We start from the raw sequence: 19,134 nt of genomic DNA on the forward strand, positions 1-19,134 counted from the left end.
GCGATCTAGGTGCTTTTTTTTTTTGAAGAGAACAATACTTTCTTTCAAAGTATTCTCTTCTTTTGAGTTCAAGAAGATCAGCAGGTTTTCCTATGAAATATAGGTAAACGATTCCAATGGCTTGGGAAAAACCTTGAAGAAGAAAAAAAGTCATTTGATCTATTTCAGAAGTTGATTGCCACCAGTGTTTAAGGCTTCCAGTAAACCTTGTGGCAAATTCTAAAAGAACATCAAATTTGCTTTCAACAGCAAGAGCTCTGGTGTTCAACCAAGCATGGAATTCATCCAATTTTTTTGGCCATTTGGAATAAGGAGTGTCATCAAGAGTGAAAAACTGTTTGGATGAGGAAACATAAATATGAGATGGATTATTGATTTGAATAACCTCTGGTTCAGATGGATTTGGTTCCATGTCTTGTTCTGGTGGATCAGCCATGAAAATTGGAGGAGTAGTTGGTGGTATTTGGAAAGATTCAATGGAAGAAATTGGAAGAGTAGAGGAAGAAGAAGAGAACAAAGAGTCAGATTCCGAATCTGAATTTAGCTAATTTGATACCTTTGCGACCTGAGAAGTGCACTCTGGTGAATGTTGGTCTGAATCAGCTTCTGGATTCTTTTGTTGATCTTGGCTTAAATCCCTCAAAAAAGATTCCAAAGGATTTGAGATCATCATCTGCTGGTCAGAACTCTTTTTAGGTTCTCTAGAGGACTCAGCAACAGGTTTTGCCTTTTTTTTCATTCTTTCCTTTCAGAGCTTTTCCATTTCCCGAATGCGATTACGCATATCTGTCATATCACTTCTGTCTCGTTGGGTAGAAGTTTCGGCTGCAAGAGCAGCTGCAGCAAAACCTGGAGAGTTTTGCGGTGGTGGAAGAGAGTATTCGACTCTTGGAATAGAGAAAAAATCAGTAGGCTTAAATTTTCCTTCTTCAAGGAGACTGATTTGCCTTTTGAGTTTCTCTATTTCATTTTTTGGACTTTCAAGATAATGGTAGCCAAGATGCTGGCCTGATTTCAGAGCATGAAGTCTTTTCTGGAAATCCACAAGCATCTTTTTGATGGACTCGTCGTACCGTCGGATTTCTTGTTGCACATCAACAATTTTGGAGTCAATCGTCTTGAAAGCCTGATTTTGTGCCAGAAGAGTTTCCGATTGCCAATTTAGAACAGACTAAGCAGCAGGCATTCTTTTTGGCCTTCCACGTTCATCAACATCAGTGGGAGAATGAATTTTTGAAGCATGAAGGTATCGTCCCTGTGGATCAGTAAATTCCTCAGTAGCAGGAAAAGAAAGCTAAGAACTTTCAACAGGATTTAAAGGAGGAAAATCAGCTTCGTTGAACATGGAGATAGATGGAAGTTGCCCGGTAGTTGGGTTTTCAGGAAAGACTGGGATTTTAAGTGGATAAGAATTTTTCTTTACCTACTTATAGATGGGTTTGTAGAAAGGGGAAACAACGGATTTTTTATATGGAGGTGAAACTGGAGGTGATGGTGGAGATGATGGAGATGACGGAGTTGATGGGGATGATGAAAGCGATGTAGGTGATGATGAACCATAGGAAACCATAAACTTGTATCCGCTATTTTCTCTAAGGGTATCTATGGTTGGATCTCCATCCAAATATCTTTGGTAGAAGCTGTCCTTGGCCTTCCCAGCTTTTCGTTTAGGCCTAATAGCTGGATCTACTTCATCTGGGGAATTTGTACATGAAGCACATTGGCAAAAAGGATCCCAGAAACAATGACCATAAGGATCTTTATAGTGATGGACATGATGTCCGTCACTTTTGAAGTATTGAACCAACTTTTTTGGATTTGGTTCCTCAGGAACTAGGTTAGGAACACAGGGTTCTATCATAAAGATAATAGGAAAGATGGAAGGAGTTTCTTCCTTCTCTTTGCGGAATTTGATGGTTACAGTACCATCTCTTTGTCTGACAAATTCAGAGTCTAAAGATTGGAGAGGTTGGCTAATTTGGTGGAGTTTTTCATAATTTGTTATCCAAGATTCAGGAAGAAGCTTGGCTAACTTTTCTTTTGGAATCTGCCGAGGAACATGGATGCAAGAGGCCTAATCATTTTGCATGGAGTTGAACAGTGCATCTTCATTTTCATGTTGGAAATTCAGATCTAGGGCATGATTTTGGACTTTATACACCATTTGGTAATGAAGAGTTGCAGCAATGGAATCGGCAGTTTGAGGAGCTCCAGTAAGCTGAAGTTGCACTTTCAAGAAAGAAAGTAGCTGGGGATTGGAAAGGGCAATATTAAAATTTGGATAAAGGGTTACAAAGACTGTTCTAGCATTTAAGGTGGTTTGGACAGTACTAATACAAGCATGCTGGTATTCTAGGAACCTAGGGCGCGTTTGGTAACGTACCTGTTTCTAGGAATAATTTCTTTTCAAAAATAAATTTTTCTATTTCTATTTCCTGGATGAGTTTTTGAACAAAAAAATGCGTTTGGTAATTGCACAAAATTTCTATTCCTGGAATAGAAAAAGAACAGAAATGTGTTTGGTACAACCAAAAAAATTTCTATTCCCAATTTTTTGCATTCTCAAAGTGGGTGGCCACAGGTATTCTAAGCCATTTTGTGAATTTTTTTTTAAAATTTTTTTGGGGTAAAATTTATTAAAATTTTTTACTTTCCCTAAATCTGTTTCTTTTTATTTTCCAGAAAATTTTTTATGAATTTTTTTTAAATTTTTTCACTTTCGGAATTTTGCAAATTTTTATGGTTTTTTTGAGTTTTTCTGATTTTTATGGATTTTCTGAGAATTTTTCTGATTTTTATGAATTTTTGGAATTTTTTAATTTTCTAATTTTTTTTGGGATTTTTCTGAAATTTTCTACTTTTTTTTTATGAATTTTCGGAATTTTTTAATTTATTCTAAGCCATTTTGTTAATTTTTTATTTTTGATTTTTTTGGGGAAAATTTTATTAAAATTTTTTACTTTCCCAAAATCTGTCTCTTTTTATTTTCCAGAAACTTTTTTATGAATTTTTTTTAAATTTTTTTAATTTCATAATTTTGCAAATTTTTATGGGTTTTCTGAGTTTTCCTGATTTTTATGGATTTTCTGATAATTTTTCTGATTTTTATGAATTTTTGGAAATTTTCAATTTTTTTATGAATTTTTTTTTATTATTCCTGCCGTGAATGGACCGGACCGGTGCTTTGAGACGGTCTACAGACGACGGAGGATGGAGGAGGAGCTGAGGCCGCGGCTTGAGGACCGGACCTTTCTATTTCTTTTTTTGTTTCTGGGAATAAAGAAGACTTCTTATTTTTGTTCTAAATATATTTCTTGGCCATTTTTCTATTCCAGGAAATAGAAAAATAAAATGCATTACCAAACATATTTTTGTTCTTTTTTTGTTCCAGGGAACAGAAGAACAGAAAAATAGAGAAGTAGAAACGTTACCAAACGCGCCCCTAATATCCAAAAGAGCCATTCTTGCTACAACAGGCAAACCTTTTCGCCCATGAAAGGTAAGAGCAAGACGGACTGCTCCATAGTGAATATGCGAATACCCTTGTTGGATCCACTGTTTTAGAAATTCATGAGGAATTTGAAGAGTAACAAAGTACTCCTTTTCAGTGGCAGGAATTGAGTGTTGGTCAAATTTGGAAGACTGGACGTATTCTTTGACCTCTTTTGGAGTATGACGGATGAGATGTCGTATAGACCTGATGGGGGAAAAAGATGAAGCAGGTTTGGCAAAGGCTGAGTATGGATTCATGAAAGGAAGTTGCGTTTCGGAAATCTTGGTTTCATCACTAAGAGAGACTTCATAGAGATAGTCTATCTTAGAAGCATGTAAAGTACGAAACTCGGTTAAAGATGAAGAAGAAGATGATGGAGTGAGAGAAGCAGTGAGAGTGATTGGAGTAGTATTTGGATCGGTCATGATGAAGAGAAAGGGTTCTTCGCAGCACTGGACAATCACCAACTAAGCGCATGGAACGAACAAAGCTAGACATAAAACCACGCTCTGATACCAATGAGGGGATCTATGCAGAGAGCTAGGGAAAACAAGGTCAAAATCCACTGGAAGACTAGTCGATTGTCAATGAGCTCTCCACCCTTGATTATGTAAACATTTATTTAACGAATAAACAACAAATAATGCTCTTATTTTTCTTTTAGGCTCCACTTGTTTCATGGAAAATGTGACATTCTTGAAAAATGTTTTTCAAGAAGTCATGACAATATTTTACAATGTTTAATTGAAACCTAAAAATGAACTAGAAAATATTTTTTGTCATTTGGTATAGAAATTTGATTTGATTTTCCTAAGTAAACATACACTATCCGGGGGCCAGTAATTTGTGCTTGGGCAGGGAACCAGGTGCTAGTATTAATGTCCTGGGTCCGGCCGCGATTGACCCCAACCCGAGCGCCGACAATTAGGGCAAGGGCACCTGGGTCTTGGGTCCTGGGTCTGGCCTTGATAGACCCGCATGCGAGCACCAGGGAATTGTGCCCAGCCTCGATGGACTCGGGCAAGGCCTTTGTGAACCTAGGCTCGGGTGTTGGGGATCCGAGCTCTGGTAGTGGGATCCCGTACTCGACCTTTGCAAATGCGGGCCTGGGTGTTGGGGCATTAGGCACGGGCACTAGGGTTTCGGGCCCGGCCTCAATAGACCCAGACGAGGGTGCTAGGGATCTAGGCACGGGCATTGGGGTCACAAGCCCGAGCACCAGAGACCTGGTCCTAGACGTGAGGACCTAAGAACCAATATTGTGATTTTTGTGCATAAGCGTAGAGTTTCGGGGCCAAATGCTGATATTTAGTTATATTTTGGAAAATAATTTTCAATTTTTTAAAGAGGAAATCATTTTCCTAAATTTAAGCATATATTTTCCGTTGACTCATTTTCCTAAGTGGACAAAATGCTAGAAAATAAGGAAAATGTTTTCTGCGAAACAAATGAAGCCTTAATGTTGAGAGACTCTCACTTGTGGAAAAGAGAGGAGGAATTACCGGTTCCTAGACTGACCCTTGAATTGGCTTGGATCGGTCGGTCCAATCTCAAAAACTGGGAACCGATCTTGCCTAGTCAGGTTTCGGATTCCTAGATGGAAACCGAGTCACCCCAGAACCAATTATTACTAATGGCTTGATTAGAAAATTGAAATAATAAATTAGTGGGTTGTGCTCGAGGCAGGTTCAACCCGTTCGATCCAAAACTTACCAGCCATTTGTTATTGTCTACTACTACGGACTATATGACAAGTGAAAAAGTATTAACCATCAGCATAATTTACTTAAGTACTATCACTACCAAGTTTTTTTTAATGACTTAGAATCGATTTTGAATTTAATTATCCATAAAATAAATGATTGAGAGTTCATTATATTATTCTATGTTTTTCCCTAGAAGTATTTGATCTTGTGTAAATAATCATACGTCACACGTCATTTTCACGAATAAAAGATGATAAAAACCAAATTTTACCTTAGAAAGACTATTCAGGTTGTGTGGTTCATGTTTGAATTGGTCCGACTTAACTTGGCTCATACAATCGAAGTACTTATATGGATACATGTTTCGATTGAGTTTTTTCGTCACGATCAAATAAACAGGTCATGTATGGATGATCTGTTTGACTAACTCGACACGACATAAAAACACCATGGAGTACGAACTAACTACTCGAGTGATTAACAAAATGGCTTCGACCCTAAGCAAACATTCTTACATGTAAGAAGTGGATGTTCCATGTACGAAAGGGATCAGCCTAGAGGGAACAAGATGAACTGCTGGAGCAAATGAAGTTTCTGCATGGCGTTACTCATAGATGTTTTATGCTGCACACACCTTATTCTAAATACCACATTCCTAGGGTTTACCTACAGCCAACGAGCCACGCATATTCATTCTCTCGACAAGGTGAATGGGGGCAGTTGTGCTCGTGGCGATTTCTGCTAGTGACGCTTTCTTGTGGGCCTAAATAACCACTTTCATAAGACATCAGTTGACATGGACAAGCCTGCTGCCTCTTGGAAAAGATGTTGAACGCAGATGAGATCGACCCTTCAGCACATGGCTCTCTTCCTGTGTCTTGGATTCTTCCATAACACTCCCCCGTCTGGGAAAACATGCTTGCCCCGTTAAAGATAAGGCAGGGACAGCAGCACAGATGACTGTGCTGAAAACACCTGCGAGATCAGTCGACATGGGACCGATCTAATTGACGGAACGGATCGTGTTCGAAAATCGTTCTGCTGTCTTTTCGCCGGAGTGGAGAAGGTAGACCCTGAACAGAGGGAAAATTGCCAAAAGAGTATTAAACCTATTACAATTATGTCAATTCCGTCGTAAGCCTTTTTTTTTTACTAATTGAATTATAAATTTTTTGTATTTGTGCTAATTCAATCCATTCGACTAATTTTGATCAAAAATCGCTGACATGGACACCGGTCATCTTACGTGGCCCTGTTTGGCGCTAAAGTGAATAATTTTTAATAATATTTTTGAATGTTTTCGAATTTTTATTTATTTCCTTTCTTTTCTTTTTATTCTCTTCTTCTTCTAGCTGGTCATCGCCAGTAGCGAGTGCTGGCGAGCCTCGCCCATTTCCTGGTGAGACCTAGTAGCCTCCGGCGAGGGCTCGAGCCTCGCCAGCCCAGTGGGCACTGAAACCGAGCGATATATGTTAAGCAAACTAGTCTTCTTCACAGGTATCACCTTAAAAAAATGGTGAGATCAATCTGGTGGAGTTAGATGATCAAAAAACTCAAGTCCATCTTCTTGTTTTCTTCTTCTTGTTTTTTTTTGTCCGTTTTTTTTTATCTCCCCTTTTTTGTCGCGGGAGCAAAAAAGTCCAATAGAGGATGAAAAAGTCTTAGCATAATAAGCACATTAGGTAGGACATAGAAGGTAGACAATGACATGCAAGTATTAGGTGCTACTGGCCAGTAATCTCTCCTCCTTATCTAATTAATTCCTAATAAATAATTAGGCGACTTTCGGCCTAACTTAAAAGTTAAACATCAATTTTTTAAGGCATATAAGAAAACGACCTTATGGTTAATTATTTTTAATGAATCGAGTGCCGTTTCATATAGTGACGGCCACCGCCCCAAAACATGAGCATGACCACCCACCCTCCTAATTTTTATTACATGTCTCGTAAATATTGCTTCGATCAGGCGTATCTCAATCATTGATTATAGGAGTCTCGTCTAATTTTTCGCATCTTTGAGGTTTTAATCATTTGCGGCTATCGGGACGCAACACCGGCTAGTGCATGACGATCATTTCAACGGAACCTATAAATGTCGAACGACATTTTTATTTCGTTTTAAACTTAATAAAAAAGGAATAAGTGCACTGAAAGTCCTAGAATTTATCACAATAGTGCAATCGAGTCCTAAAACTTATCAAATGAAAGGACTTGATTGGATCAATTCGATAAATTTTAGGACTTGATTGGATTAATTTAACAAGTTTTAGGACTCAATTGCATTTTCGTAACAAGTTTTAAGACTTAATTGTACTTTTTGAAAGTTTCAGGTTTAAATTGCACTTTCATAATAAATTTTAGGATTTACAATGCACTTATCCCTTAAAAAACGGCTAATGTGAAGAATACGATCCCTTCCGATTTTTTATTCTAGGCGAGAGATCACATAAGACAAATTGTGTGGGCAAACGAAAAAAGAAATCACGAGAAGAAAAAATCCGATTCTCTCACAACAACATATAAGGGACGCATCGGCAGTGCATCTAAAAATTTTAAAAAAGCATCGGTCCCATAAATAGATCTAGCGAGGATTAACGCGTAGAGATCGATGGAATGATATAACGAAGAGGCCGAGGCTTTACCTCCCAAAAAGGGTCGTCGGTCCCGGTCCCGATCCTCTTCCTGTCTTCAATTTATAGCGAATCGCCTCTCGTAATTCTTCCGAGACTGGCGCCTAGCTGGCCTAAGGATCGAAAAGCTCCCACTTAGGGAAAGCACGACATTTTTTGGCAAATCGAGAGGTGGTGCGATCAGTATTACCATACGAGAGAAGATCTCATCCCTCTCCTATACTCTTTCGTGGGCAATCTCGTAATGAACAATAATTGATCCTCCATAGCAAAACGACCACTCACCAAAATGAAAAGCGGCGATTGGCGACGACGTCGTAGCGAAGGGGGACGGTCGTCGTTGACTTTTTAACCCCCAGCACGCAACTAAACAAAAGGACTCGATTTCCCCTTGTTTTCTTCCCCCTTCCAGTTCGCACCTCTCCCTCTCTCTTTCTCTCTCTCTCTCTAGGATTGTCCCTGCGCCCTCCGCCGCATCCGACGCCTCCACCGTCTCGCCGGCGGCGATGGGCCCCCGGAAGCTCCTCCTCTCCGCCGAGCCACCGGCGGCGAACGTGACCTCCTCCACCTGCCTGAGCTGGTGCGACCCCTCCTGCTCCACCGGCTGCCCCGAGTACTCCTCCCCACCGCCGCCCGCTGCGCCCTACTGGCCCCCGTCCTACGTGCCCTCCGACGCCAACGACGGCTCCGGATCCGCCCGCTTCCCCCCCGCCGTGATCGTCGTCATCGGCATCCTGGGCGGGGTCTTCCTCCTCGTCAGCTACTACTTCATCATAGCCAAGTGCTGCCTGCACCGCCGCCGCCGCCGGCGGAGCCGATCCCGCGACCAACCGGCCTCGGACGGAGGAGGCGGGGGCGGCGGCGGGGGCGAGGAGGTCGTCGACGAGGACCGCGTGGACCACCCGATATGGTACATCCGGACGGTGGGGCTGAGCCCGGCGGCGATAAGCGCGATCGCGATGTGCGAGTACCGGAAGGGCGAGGGCCTGGTGGAAGGGAGCGACTGCACGGTGTGCCTGAGCGAGTTCAGCGACGGCGAGACGCTGAGGGTTTTGCCCAAGTGCGGCCACGCGTTCCACGTCCCCTGCATCGACACGTGGCTGAGGTCGCACACCAACTGCCCCCTCTGCCGCGCGCCGATCGTCGGCCCCATCCCTCTCCCCCTCCCCCTCCCTCCTCCCGAACGTCTCTCTCAGCGTCTCGACGGCGGCGGCGACGGCAATCGCGCGGCGGCGGGGGCTGTCGTCGGCGGAGGCGAAAACAGCAATGGAGCAGGAGCAGGGGCAGGTGGGGTTGAATCTGGAGAATCCAACAGCGATGGACTGTCGAAGGAGATTGACGAGGTGAATGGTCGGGACGGTCAGCTGGGTTTGGTGGAGGAGGAGGAGGAAGGGGTTGTTCCGGTGAGAAGGTCGGTTTCGATGGATTCTCCGTTTCTGGTAATCGAACTGCGGCAAGTCTCGGAATCGCAATCGTCCGATGCGAACACGAGCGAGCCGAGAACGACCCACGATTCTCAATCCTCGGCGGATCGTGCCAACACGAGCTCTCACCCGAGGTCGCTCTCTTGGAGCGGGAGGCTCTTCACGCCGAGACATAACAACAACAGCAACAGTCGGAACTCATCAAACTCGACTCTTCCCCGGTAATCTCAACCGAGTCCCTGCCATCTATTTTTCTGGGTTTCCTTTCAAGTTCAAAATCGGAGGGCACACAGATATCTGCAACAGTGTCAGCAATCGAGGGTTCGTCCATGATCAAGTCACGAGACGCTTATAGCTGAGAGAAATGGCCCAGTTTCTGATCCAGTGCAGGAGAAGTTTTAGCTGCCATGAGAATGAAAGAGAGTGTAAATTGCATTTTTATTTAACGATGATTAAAGAGATGGGAAATGGACAAAGTAAATTGGTCAATCCTCTCTCTCTCTTGCCTAGGAAGACGAAGTTTCAAGTTTAGCTTTTGCATTTATGTCTCTATCTGGGCAAACATGCTGAGCTTTTTTCCTGGTTTTTCCAGAGACTTTCATGTCCATGGTAGGGGAAAAAACTGTATCAGGGAAAGCACTGCTCGCGTTTCAAACACGAGTTTGAAACTTAGTTTTGAAACCTCCCTGTTAATCTAGTGCTTTAAATGACCATTATAGGTGAATTCGATTTCAGCTCTGTTCGGAAGATTGCTGCTCTGATCAGGAGATGTGTCACTTCTGTGGGGACTTGTTGCAGCATTTTGGATTAAAAGGAGCGACTAGAATCTAACCCTTGCACATGCACGGGATGGGACCTACTGAAAGTCCCGAGTGGGAAGAGTGACTGGCCACTGTGCTACTTGAAAGTCTTTAACTCTTAAGGCACATGTGCGGGTGGCCGACACATTCAAGCGTGATCAATGTGTCCACTTCAGTGGTGAATCAATGTGAAATGCGATGTGCTACCAACGGGTCGTGATTCCTCAACATCGGATCAAGATCCAGCATCGATTAGAGCATCTCGTGACGAATTTATCCCGAATCCATCGGGAAAGGGTATTCCGAGAGCCGTATCATAAATTAATTGACACAACCAAAAGCTTTATCGTCAATTGGATCCTCCCTTGTCCGGGTCCTTACTTGATGGGTTTCATTAAAATATTCGTTTTAGTTTTTCCCTCCCTTAGAGTGTTTAGGATTCATTTCTTATATATTAGTAAAGATTCGTTTAGTGTACATAAATTTTGACATGTGGAATTGATTAAATTTCTTCATAAGTTTTCATTTAGGGTTAATATCACGAAAAATCCTAAACATGTACACTAATGATAAATTTATCCCAATCTAATTTTTTTACCACAAAAAATCTCAAACTGGTATACATGTGACATACACGTAATAATTTTACCTTCCGTCAGTTTCAATGCAATATTTTCGTAACTTGGGTTGGGTCGGGGCCTAATAGCCTGCATATAAACAAGTCAGTGAAGAAAATTCTCATATTTACTGGCATTAGCCGATTTAGATTTTCTTTTTTTGAACCACGAGCAAAATTATGAACCTTTTACGGCTTTATCCGATTTGGAAAATTCATCTAATTATCTTTTTCGAAATGACAGTAACATTTCGGCGACTTGAATTTGAGGGCACGACGACGTCTGATTCCCGAATGCGTTAAAAGAATTTCCTTAAGCACGAAGTTGCCTAAACTTTGGACGTGTATGCCACGTCATGCTTGGCCAAAAGGACAAAAAAACGTCGTCCCATCGATTGATCACTTTTGACCATCAAGGCTGGACTTCGGCCAGTTGCACCTCAGAACGCGCCAAACAAGAAAATTTTCCATTTCTTTGGTCCAAATAGTTTGGGAACATAAATGTGTTTGATAACTTTTTTGCCAGGGCACATTTTGAAAAAATTTGTGCCTGAACAGTTTTGGAAGAGAAATAAGAAGTAAAAAAAGTTATTTCTTGTTTCTCGGCACAATTTTGAGAATCGGTTTTTTTCTTCTTTTTCTTTTTTTTTGTTTTCTTCTTTTTGTGTTGCTCTTCTTGGGTGGCCGCGAGGGCGTCACGGCCCTCGCCGGCCGCCGGCAGAGGCGAGGGTCCCCTGCCGGCGAGGGCGAGGGTTGGACCCTCGCCGCTTGGCGAGGCGGCTCGCCGTCGGTCATGGCGAGGTCGGCCTCGCCCGGATCGGGCGGCCGACCTCGCCGTGGGTCGCGACGGCGATGCTCGGCCTCGCCCGGATCCGGGCGAGGTCGACCTCGTCGTCTCGACCCACGGCGAGGTTGGCCGGCGGCGAGGCAGCGCGGCCAAGGCGGCGGCGAGGGTCGCGACGCTCCACGGCTTGTGGCCGGTCGCCGCGCCGGCGACCGGCCATGGCCAAAGAAGGAAGGATAGAAAGAAAAAAATATTAAATAATTTAAAATATTATTAATAAAAAGAAATTTTGTGTAGTTACCAAACGTATTTCATTCTTTTCTATCCCGGAATAGAAATTTTTGAGATTACCAAACGCCTTCAAATGCTTAGAAATTATTTCCGGGCACAGAATAAAAAAGAATCATTTCTGAGTAGAAATAGTTCCCCGGCATAGAAACATTGTCATGCGCACCATTAAATGGTCCTCCCACGAAAACAAAGAGAAGACCAGTTGCTCAATTAGACTCTCAGGCTGCGCATGGCAACTTGCCAAATAGTGTTTGATTCTGTTCTTTTGTTCCAGAATCGGTTTGGGAATAGTAAATCCGTTTGTTTAATTTTTTGATTAGGCACAAATTCTTGTAAATTTGTGCCCGAATCGTTTGAACGTAGAATCAAGAATTAAAAAAAGTAGCTTCTTGATTCTGGGAACAAAAATGAGAATCGCTTTTTTTTTTTCTTCTTCTTTTCTTGGTTTTTAATATAGCTTCTAATGTCCATAGCGAGGCCACCCTCATCAGTATTCAGCGAGATTAAAATATTTTAATAAAAAAATATTATTAATAAAAAAAATATTACCGGCCATGGCCAGCTACCAGGCCATGGCGAAAAAAAATATCATTAATAAAAAAAATTTTACCGGCTATGGCCAGCGACCAGGCCATGGCAAAAAAAATATATATATATTATTAATAAAAAAAAATTTTACCGGCCATGGCCAGCGATCAGGCCATGGCGAAAAAAAAATATTATTAATAAAAAAAATTTACCGACCATGGCCAGCGACCAGGCCATGGCGAAAAAAGTAAAAAAAAAATATTTTCAATAAAAATATTTTTTATTAAAATATTAATAATAAAAAAATTATTTATAAAAAAATATTTTACCGGCCATGGCAAAAAAAATAAAAAAAATAATTTCAATAAAAATATTTTTTATTAAAATATTATTAACAAAAAAATATTTTGCCGGCCATGGCCAACGACCAGGCCATGGCAAAAAAATAAAAAAAATAATTTCAAAAAAAATATTTTTTTATTAAAATATTATTAATAAAAAAATATTTTACCGGCCATGGCCAGCAACTAGGCCATGGCGAAAAAAAAATATTTTCAATAAAAAATTTTTTTAGTAAATTATTTTAAAAAATTATTAATAAAAATATTATTTATAATAAATTTTTTTACTGGCCATGGCAAAAAAAATTATTTTTAATAAAAGTATTGTTAATTAACAAATATTTTACCGGCCATGGCCAAGAAGGAGGAGAAGAAAAAAAGAAAAGAAGGAAATATTAAAATATTTAAAATATTATTAATAAAAAAAAAAATTTATGCCATTACCAAACGCATTTCTCTTCTTTTACTATTTCAGGAATAAAAATTTTGGGCCGTTACCAAATGCCTTCCCAGAATCTTCGGAATCGGTTCGGGCACAAGGAATAAAAAGAATCATTTCACTGACCGAATGCATTGCGGGCAAGAATGGTTCTCATGCGCAACCTCAGCATTCTTTCTCAGATTAAATCAGTAGTTTGATGGGAAAAGTGTCAGAAAAGTCTTAAATCTATTGCATCGGTGCCAATTTAGTTCTAAATTTTTTAATTATGCCAATTTAGTCATAAATTTTTTGACATAATGCCAATTCAGTCCTTCCGATTAATTTTGGCCGGACATTGCTGATGTGAACGCCGGGCAACCTACGTGGCATCGCCGACGCTGACGTTGACAATTTTTAATAATATTTTAATATTTTTCGATTTTTTTCCTGATTTTTTCTTCTTCTTTCTTTTTCTTTTACTGGCCACCGGCCACAGGTGATGGCCAGGCAGGCTGGCCTCACCTAGGCGAGGGTCGCTGACGCATGCCACAAGCGAGCCCCGGCAAGGGCTCCCCTCGCTCAGGCCAAAGGGGCCTTATCGAGGTTCGCCCTCGCCCAGGCCAGGTTTGGCGAGATCGCCCTGGCCAGGCAAAATAGCTATTAAATCAAGTTTTATTCTATCTAGGACAACAACCAAACACATGATATGATTTATCTTGTTTACCAAACGTAACCTTAATACTTAACTCTCTAGGATTAGCTATTTGTCCCCTCATATCCTCCGTACTTCGTTGTGCTCATTGGTATCGCTCCTTCGGAATATGGCACTTCCATTGTAAAGAACCGTGCAATGGGCATTTGCTTTTGGAGAATCTCCCATGTTTTAAATCAGCAGATTTCATAGAGATCACTATTTCATAAGAAGGAAAGATCGTTCCCCACTTGTGGCTCATCCTGTATTAGATAGAAAGATACTATGGACTTGATTATTGGGTTTCACGATGAGCTTGGAACATGTATGACTCTTATGACATGATGAGCCTTATTTTCTTGAGGTCTATTTTGCTTATTAAAAGCAAGTGTAGAATTCGGCCGTGCAATTGACATCAGACCCAAAATCTGGGTCCAAACTTGAAGAAATTGATGGTCCAAATGAGGTCATCACAATACGCTTAAACCCAGAAGGCCCAATTGACGGAAAGCCTATTAAGCTCATCTGATCATTAAGGCTATCACAATTCAATTGACCCACAAGACCCATCGATCAAACGCCTAACAAGCTCATCAATAAGAAATTTCCAATGGGCAGAGTTCAAGTGGAATACATGACACGTGGCCATGATCGATATGACTCGAAGCATGCAATGAAGTTCAAGACTGAATCAAGGAGGATCTGTCGACCGAAAATATCCGTGGTTAAGGAATCATGAGCAGTTACAAATCATTCCTAGAGTAGCGCACAAGTCAATACAGTTAGAGATTTTTGTACAAGAAAATCAAAATACATAAAGGAATGACCGATTTAAGATACGAGCATCCATCATCAACAGACACACGCATATACACAAGCAATTAAAATATCATAAAGTACAAAGAGCACTTCAGATTTTGAAGATGAGAAGATCATTCGTAACATATCAGTTTAAAGTAGATTTTGTCTAAATTTGAATTTGAGATACAAATTAGATTAGTTTTCCTAAATTCAGACTTATCATGGTTTATAAGAGTTATCAAGTCGTACTTTGTAAGTTCTTTTACCATCTCTACGCAATCCAGTCGTCTCCTTTGGTAATCGAGTAAGCATGGCATCCAAGAATGTAAAACCACATGTACTAATTCAATAAAATTTCATACAATTTCCTTATATGTTTCCATCCACTGTCCATGCATCATTTTAGTGATTCGAATTTTACAAAGCCCTCGAGACTTCAAAGCATAGTAGGCTCCATTGATTGTTCATTTGAAGCGAAATTCGACACTTTAATTGGCCATTTGATCATCCTTGATTGGATTTTAATCACTAACCTAATTCATTACATTTATGACGGACCACGAATTGACAAAAATATGCACTATGGCTTTGATATTCCATCTCAAATTCAAATTTAACCCTTCTCCGTCCAAGACTTTCGGCTTCATCATCCACAGAGGTCGACGCAACTCCATTCGTCGCCGCTCCTCCTTAATCCTTATCATCGATTAATCAATCGGCGGATTCCCACCAAAAGCCCTGCAGAAAGAGACAGAAAATGATAAAAGAATCGAAGCGGAGAGAAATCAAAACCTCGTGTGAAAACTTTTCCAGGGAATCGACGGGCACGAAGTCTTTCGCTACGAATCGACAGCTCTTACGTGCAGAAACTATTGATGGCCTCGCCTAACACAGCTACGGTTCACTGATCCCAATAGGAATGCATCAGATATCACCAAAGTGTCCCTCTCTCTCCGTCTCTCTGCAACTGGTCATACATTGACATTGTCAAATTCCCCGATAAGCTCGAGGTGGGTGGAGCCCGAGGCGATGACATGGAAGGGGGGGCGCTGGAGTGATTTCGAGAAGATAAAGATTCTGATAAGATGACATGTGTGTATAAGTCAGCAATTAGCAAATAGCTCTTACTTTTCCTTGGCTTTGGCTATAGGTCTGAGGAAAAACAAGAAACCACCTTGTCTCGATCTAATCCCCGAGGTTTTGTTTGGTATAGCGTCACTAGAGATTGTTGTTTGTATACAATTATTGTTCTCGACATCTGCAGAACATCAGTTCATCGATAATAATCAGCTGACAATTGTATTGACCCCGCAAACGAAGATAGGCTTTGATCCCCGCGAAAGCCGCGAGAGCCGTTAACTCCTTGTTGGACCTTTTAGGGATCGATGTGCGGGGCTCGATTAGCTCTTCGCTCATTCTATCCATATGAGTGAGTTTTCAATTTCACCGATAAGTCTACTTACAGTTACACCATTATCCTCTCATGTCTTCACTTTACTTATAAAAGAAAATGAGTGATTAGCCCAACTTGGCAAAGGGATTAGTCATAGCTTTCCTACTAATGCATCGGAAGATCTTAGACCCGCTTGGCACAACTAATTTGTCAGAACAAGGCTTGATTGTACGGCCTGAAGATCCTCGCCTATTTTTGTCAATTCAACCCCTAATCCATATAGATAGTTCAAATGGCGTGTTAGACTATTTTTACCTTATTTTTTCTTTTCATGTCTTAGATGCAAAGATGCGATAGTAGCAGTATGATGAACGATATCATTTTAACTGCGGTGTGGGGAGAAAGTTACTGAAAAATTTCTAAATCCATTGTACAGATGTCAATAATGTCTTGAATTTTTTAATTTGTTCAATTTAATCCTAGACATTTTGATGAATTTTCAATGTAGTCTTCCAGGCCAATTTTGGTTGGCAATAGCTGACCCTCCAATAGCCAGTTCACACACCCTGTACACACAGCACAGTAGATTACCATACCTCTACACGTTTATAAGAGATCCCTCAACAATTTGTCTCTCACCTAAATAAATGCCTTTGCTCTAAATACAACTACTACCCGTGTGTTTACAAATGGCTTTGTCGCTCTTGCTAGCTCTTAAGAACAATATTCAAATTCTCAGGTCAAATTCTCTTGTTTTTGTTCCCGTCAACTATGTCAATTCTGGCCAATTTTTCATCAATTTATGGAGTGCCAAATTCGAACTTTGCACTTGAATTGTGTAGTCGTTATTTTCATCTAATTCTTTGTAAAATTTCAGAAAAATAACTTGGAAAGCACATGCAAAACCTTGCTTTAATAGGAGCCGTCCATAAGATCTTCCATCAATGACATGCTTTGATCCCATCATCTCACAAATCTATTAGACGGATTAGTCCATGATTCCTGGCATAAACAATCTTGGAATATCATGCTTTATTCTTGGGCCTTCAATTCAGGAACTCCAACGATCGTCCGATCTCAAATGTCGACGGGTCAGACTGCTTCGCAAATCCGAATATTTGGTTTCTATACCGTTCCGTCAGCAGTTTTCCAAACTCAGCGCAATTCGGCTCAAATGATTGTGGAATCAAAACCTAGCTTCTGCGTCATCTACATATGAATAAATACATTAGGTACTCGGATTAATTATTTTTTTCAATCGTTAAAAAATCCTTTGAAAATACTTTTCTGATCTAAGGGAGCCAGTTGCACGCCGTCGTCCTCACTCTCTCTCCTTCCTCGTGTGAAACGAACCTAAAAACTAATGAAGATGCGGGCGGAACCTGTGGATTCGTGTTGGTTTACATGATGCTGATGTCTGTCTTAATTTTGTTTTTATTCTTCTTGTGTAGGTCCGGGTACATGTTCTGGTCAGCGGTTTCAATTGTCCGGCAAGGCAAGGGACCAGTGCCGGAAACTTCCGGTGTCTTGACTCTTGACTGCCAAACTCCCGTTTACCCCCGCGGTGTACCGTACTTTCCTCGCAATCGCAATTCAGGAATCGTATCGCACAAATTAAAAGTTCAAAGACGATATTACACTTTGGATCAAAGTTGAGAAATAAATTATGTCGTTTTCTCGAGCTTATTTGATAGATTCAAATTCCAGGCGAGCATCATTCTCTACTTAGGTATTTTTCGTGTTTTATCTCCATTTTCTTTTCTTTTCCTTTTTGACTTGCACAAAAAGTTGTTCCCGAGAAAAGTTAAACATGGTAGAGCACACTTTCCTCTATTCCTCCGCGTGCTTTCAGGAGTTTTTGGCTGTCGGCCCTTTGCTTAACTACACATATAAATTCGTACCTTATCTACTCTCATGAATCAAATAAGATAGAAATATCGAGTAGATTTACTCACTAATGCAACAAATTAAGAACTTTTATGAGCATTCCATGTCTATCTTGTCGAAAACCCCCTCGAACTAAAAATCCAACTAGAAATCGGCGCCCGGCGCCCATATAGAAATGCAAGAAACTTAATGGCTATAAAGATCTTCTTCTATCTTCTCCTCTCTTTTTCGTGGCATTGCTACAAGGATCGAACTCCACAGATTCAAGCAACAAAAACCAATGCGTGTGTGTACTGTACACTCGTCACAGCCAAATTGTGATTTGGTTTGAGCATGTAGCCCTGAACAAGAATACAAAAAAAAGGGAAAATGAAACAAACAGTCCATAAACTTTGGCTCAATGTGTAATATAATTTCTGAACTTTTAATTTGTTCAATATGGTCATTGAACTTTAATCCAATGTACAATATAATCCCTTAACTTTTAATTTGTTCAATGTGGTCTACGAACTTTTATACATGTTCAATTTAGTCCATAAATTATATGAAAATATTCAATATAGTCCTTGAACTTGAATTAATTGAATGACTATATTGAACATTTTCATATAGTTCAAGGACTACATTGAACATGTACCAAAAGTCCACTGATCACGTTGAACAAATTAAAAGTTCAAGGACTATATTAAATATTAGACTAAAGTTTAGGGCCACATTGCACATCAAACCAAAATTCAGGAGCTGTTTGTATCATTATTCGTAAAAAAAAAATTACATATAATATAGCCGGACAATGCCGGAACAGTTGGAGGCCCTTGTGTTTTAAGGTTAGTGTGCTAACATCTCTTGACTATAATAAGCATCTTCGGGCGATGATTAGCCCAGCCCTTCTAGAAGATTTGAGGAGTTTAGTTAACCCAAATCCAGCACCTAACCCATATTATTAATACCCCTGCTTAATGTCGCGCAATAGATTAAGATCCTGATGCGTTACTTCTCGGCACGAAATCGGCCTCCCATAAATTAGCGGCCCGAACCAGAAGCTCCATCCGCATTTTTAACTAGAAGTAGAAGTTTTACCCCCGTTCCACACGTGGGGCCCCCTCCGTCACGTGTACGAAAAGTCAAAAAAAAAAAAACTACCCCTTCAGTCCTGATGAAACCAAATCTAAAAGCCCTCTGTCCCGGGGCCCACCGCCACCCCCAACTCCTCCTCCTCATTTTTTTCGTTTTCTTAATTTCCTCGTCCCCTCCTCCGACGCCCCCCCACGTGCGGCCGCACGCGCGTGCCCGACACTCCTCCTCCCCCGTCGCCTTCTCCTCGTA

At 40.9% G+C, this 19,134-nt stretch overlaps 1 protein-coding gene across 1 annotated transcript; it reads left to right on the top strand.

Annotated features, from left to right (window-relative positions):
* The first annotated feature begins 8,223 nt into the window (after nt 1–8,223).
* Nucleotides 8,224–9,993, top strand: LOC115675753 (E3 ubiquitin-protein ligase Os04g0590900-like). The gene has a single exon (XM_030598509.2). It carries the CDS (start codon nt 8,338–8,340, stop codon nt 9,478–9,480), a length of 1,143 nt encoding a protein of 380 aa, XP_030454369.2. The 5' UTR covers nt 8,224–8,337; the 3' UTR covers nt 9,481–9,993.
* The last annotated feature ends 9,141 nt before the right edge of the window (nt 9,994–19,134 follow it).

The sequence above is a fragment of the Syzygium oleosum genome, unplaced genomic scaffold (genome assembly GCF_021117445.2).
Source record: "Syzygium oleosum isolate NSW1041296 unplaced genomic scaffold, Sole_v2.1 Sole_v2.13, whole genome shotgun sequence".
In the NCBI taxonomy this organism is placed as follows: domain Eukaryota; kingdom Viridiplantae; phylum Streptophyta; class Magnoliopsida; order Myrtales; family Myrtaceae; genus Syzygium; species Syzygium oleosum.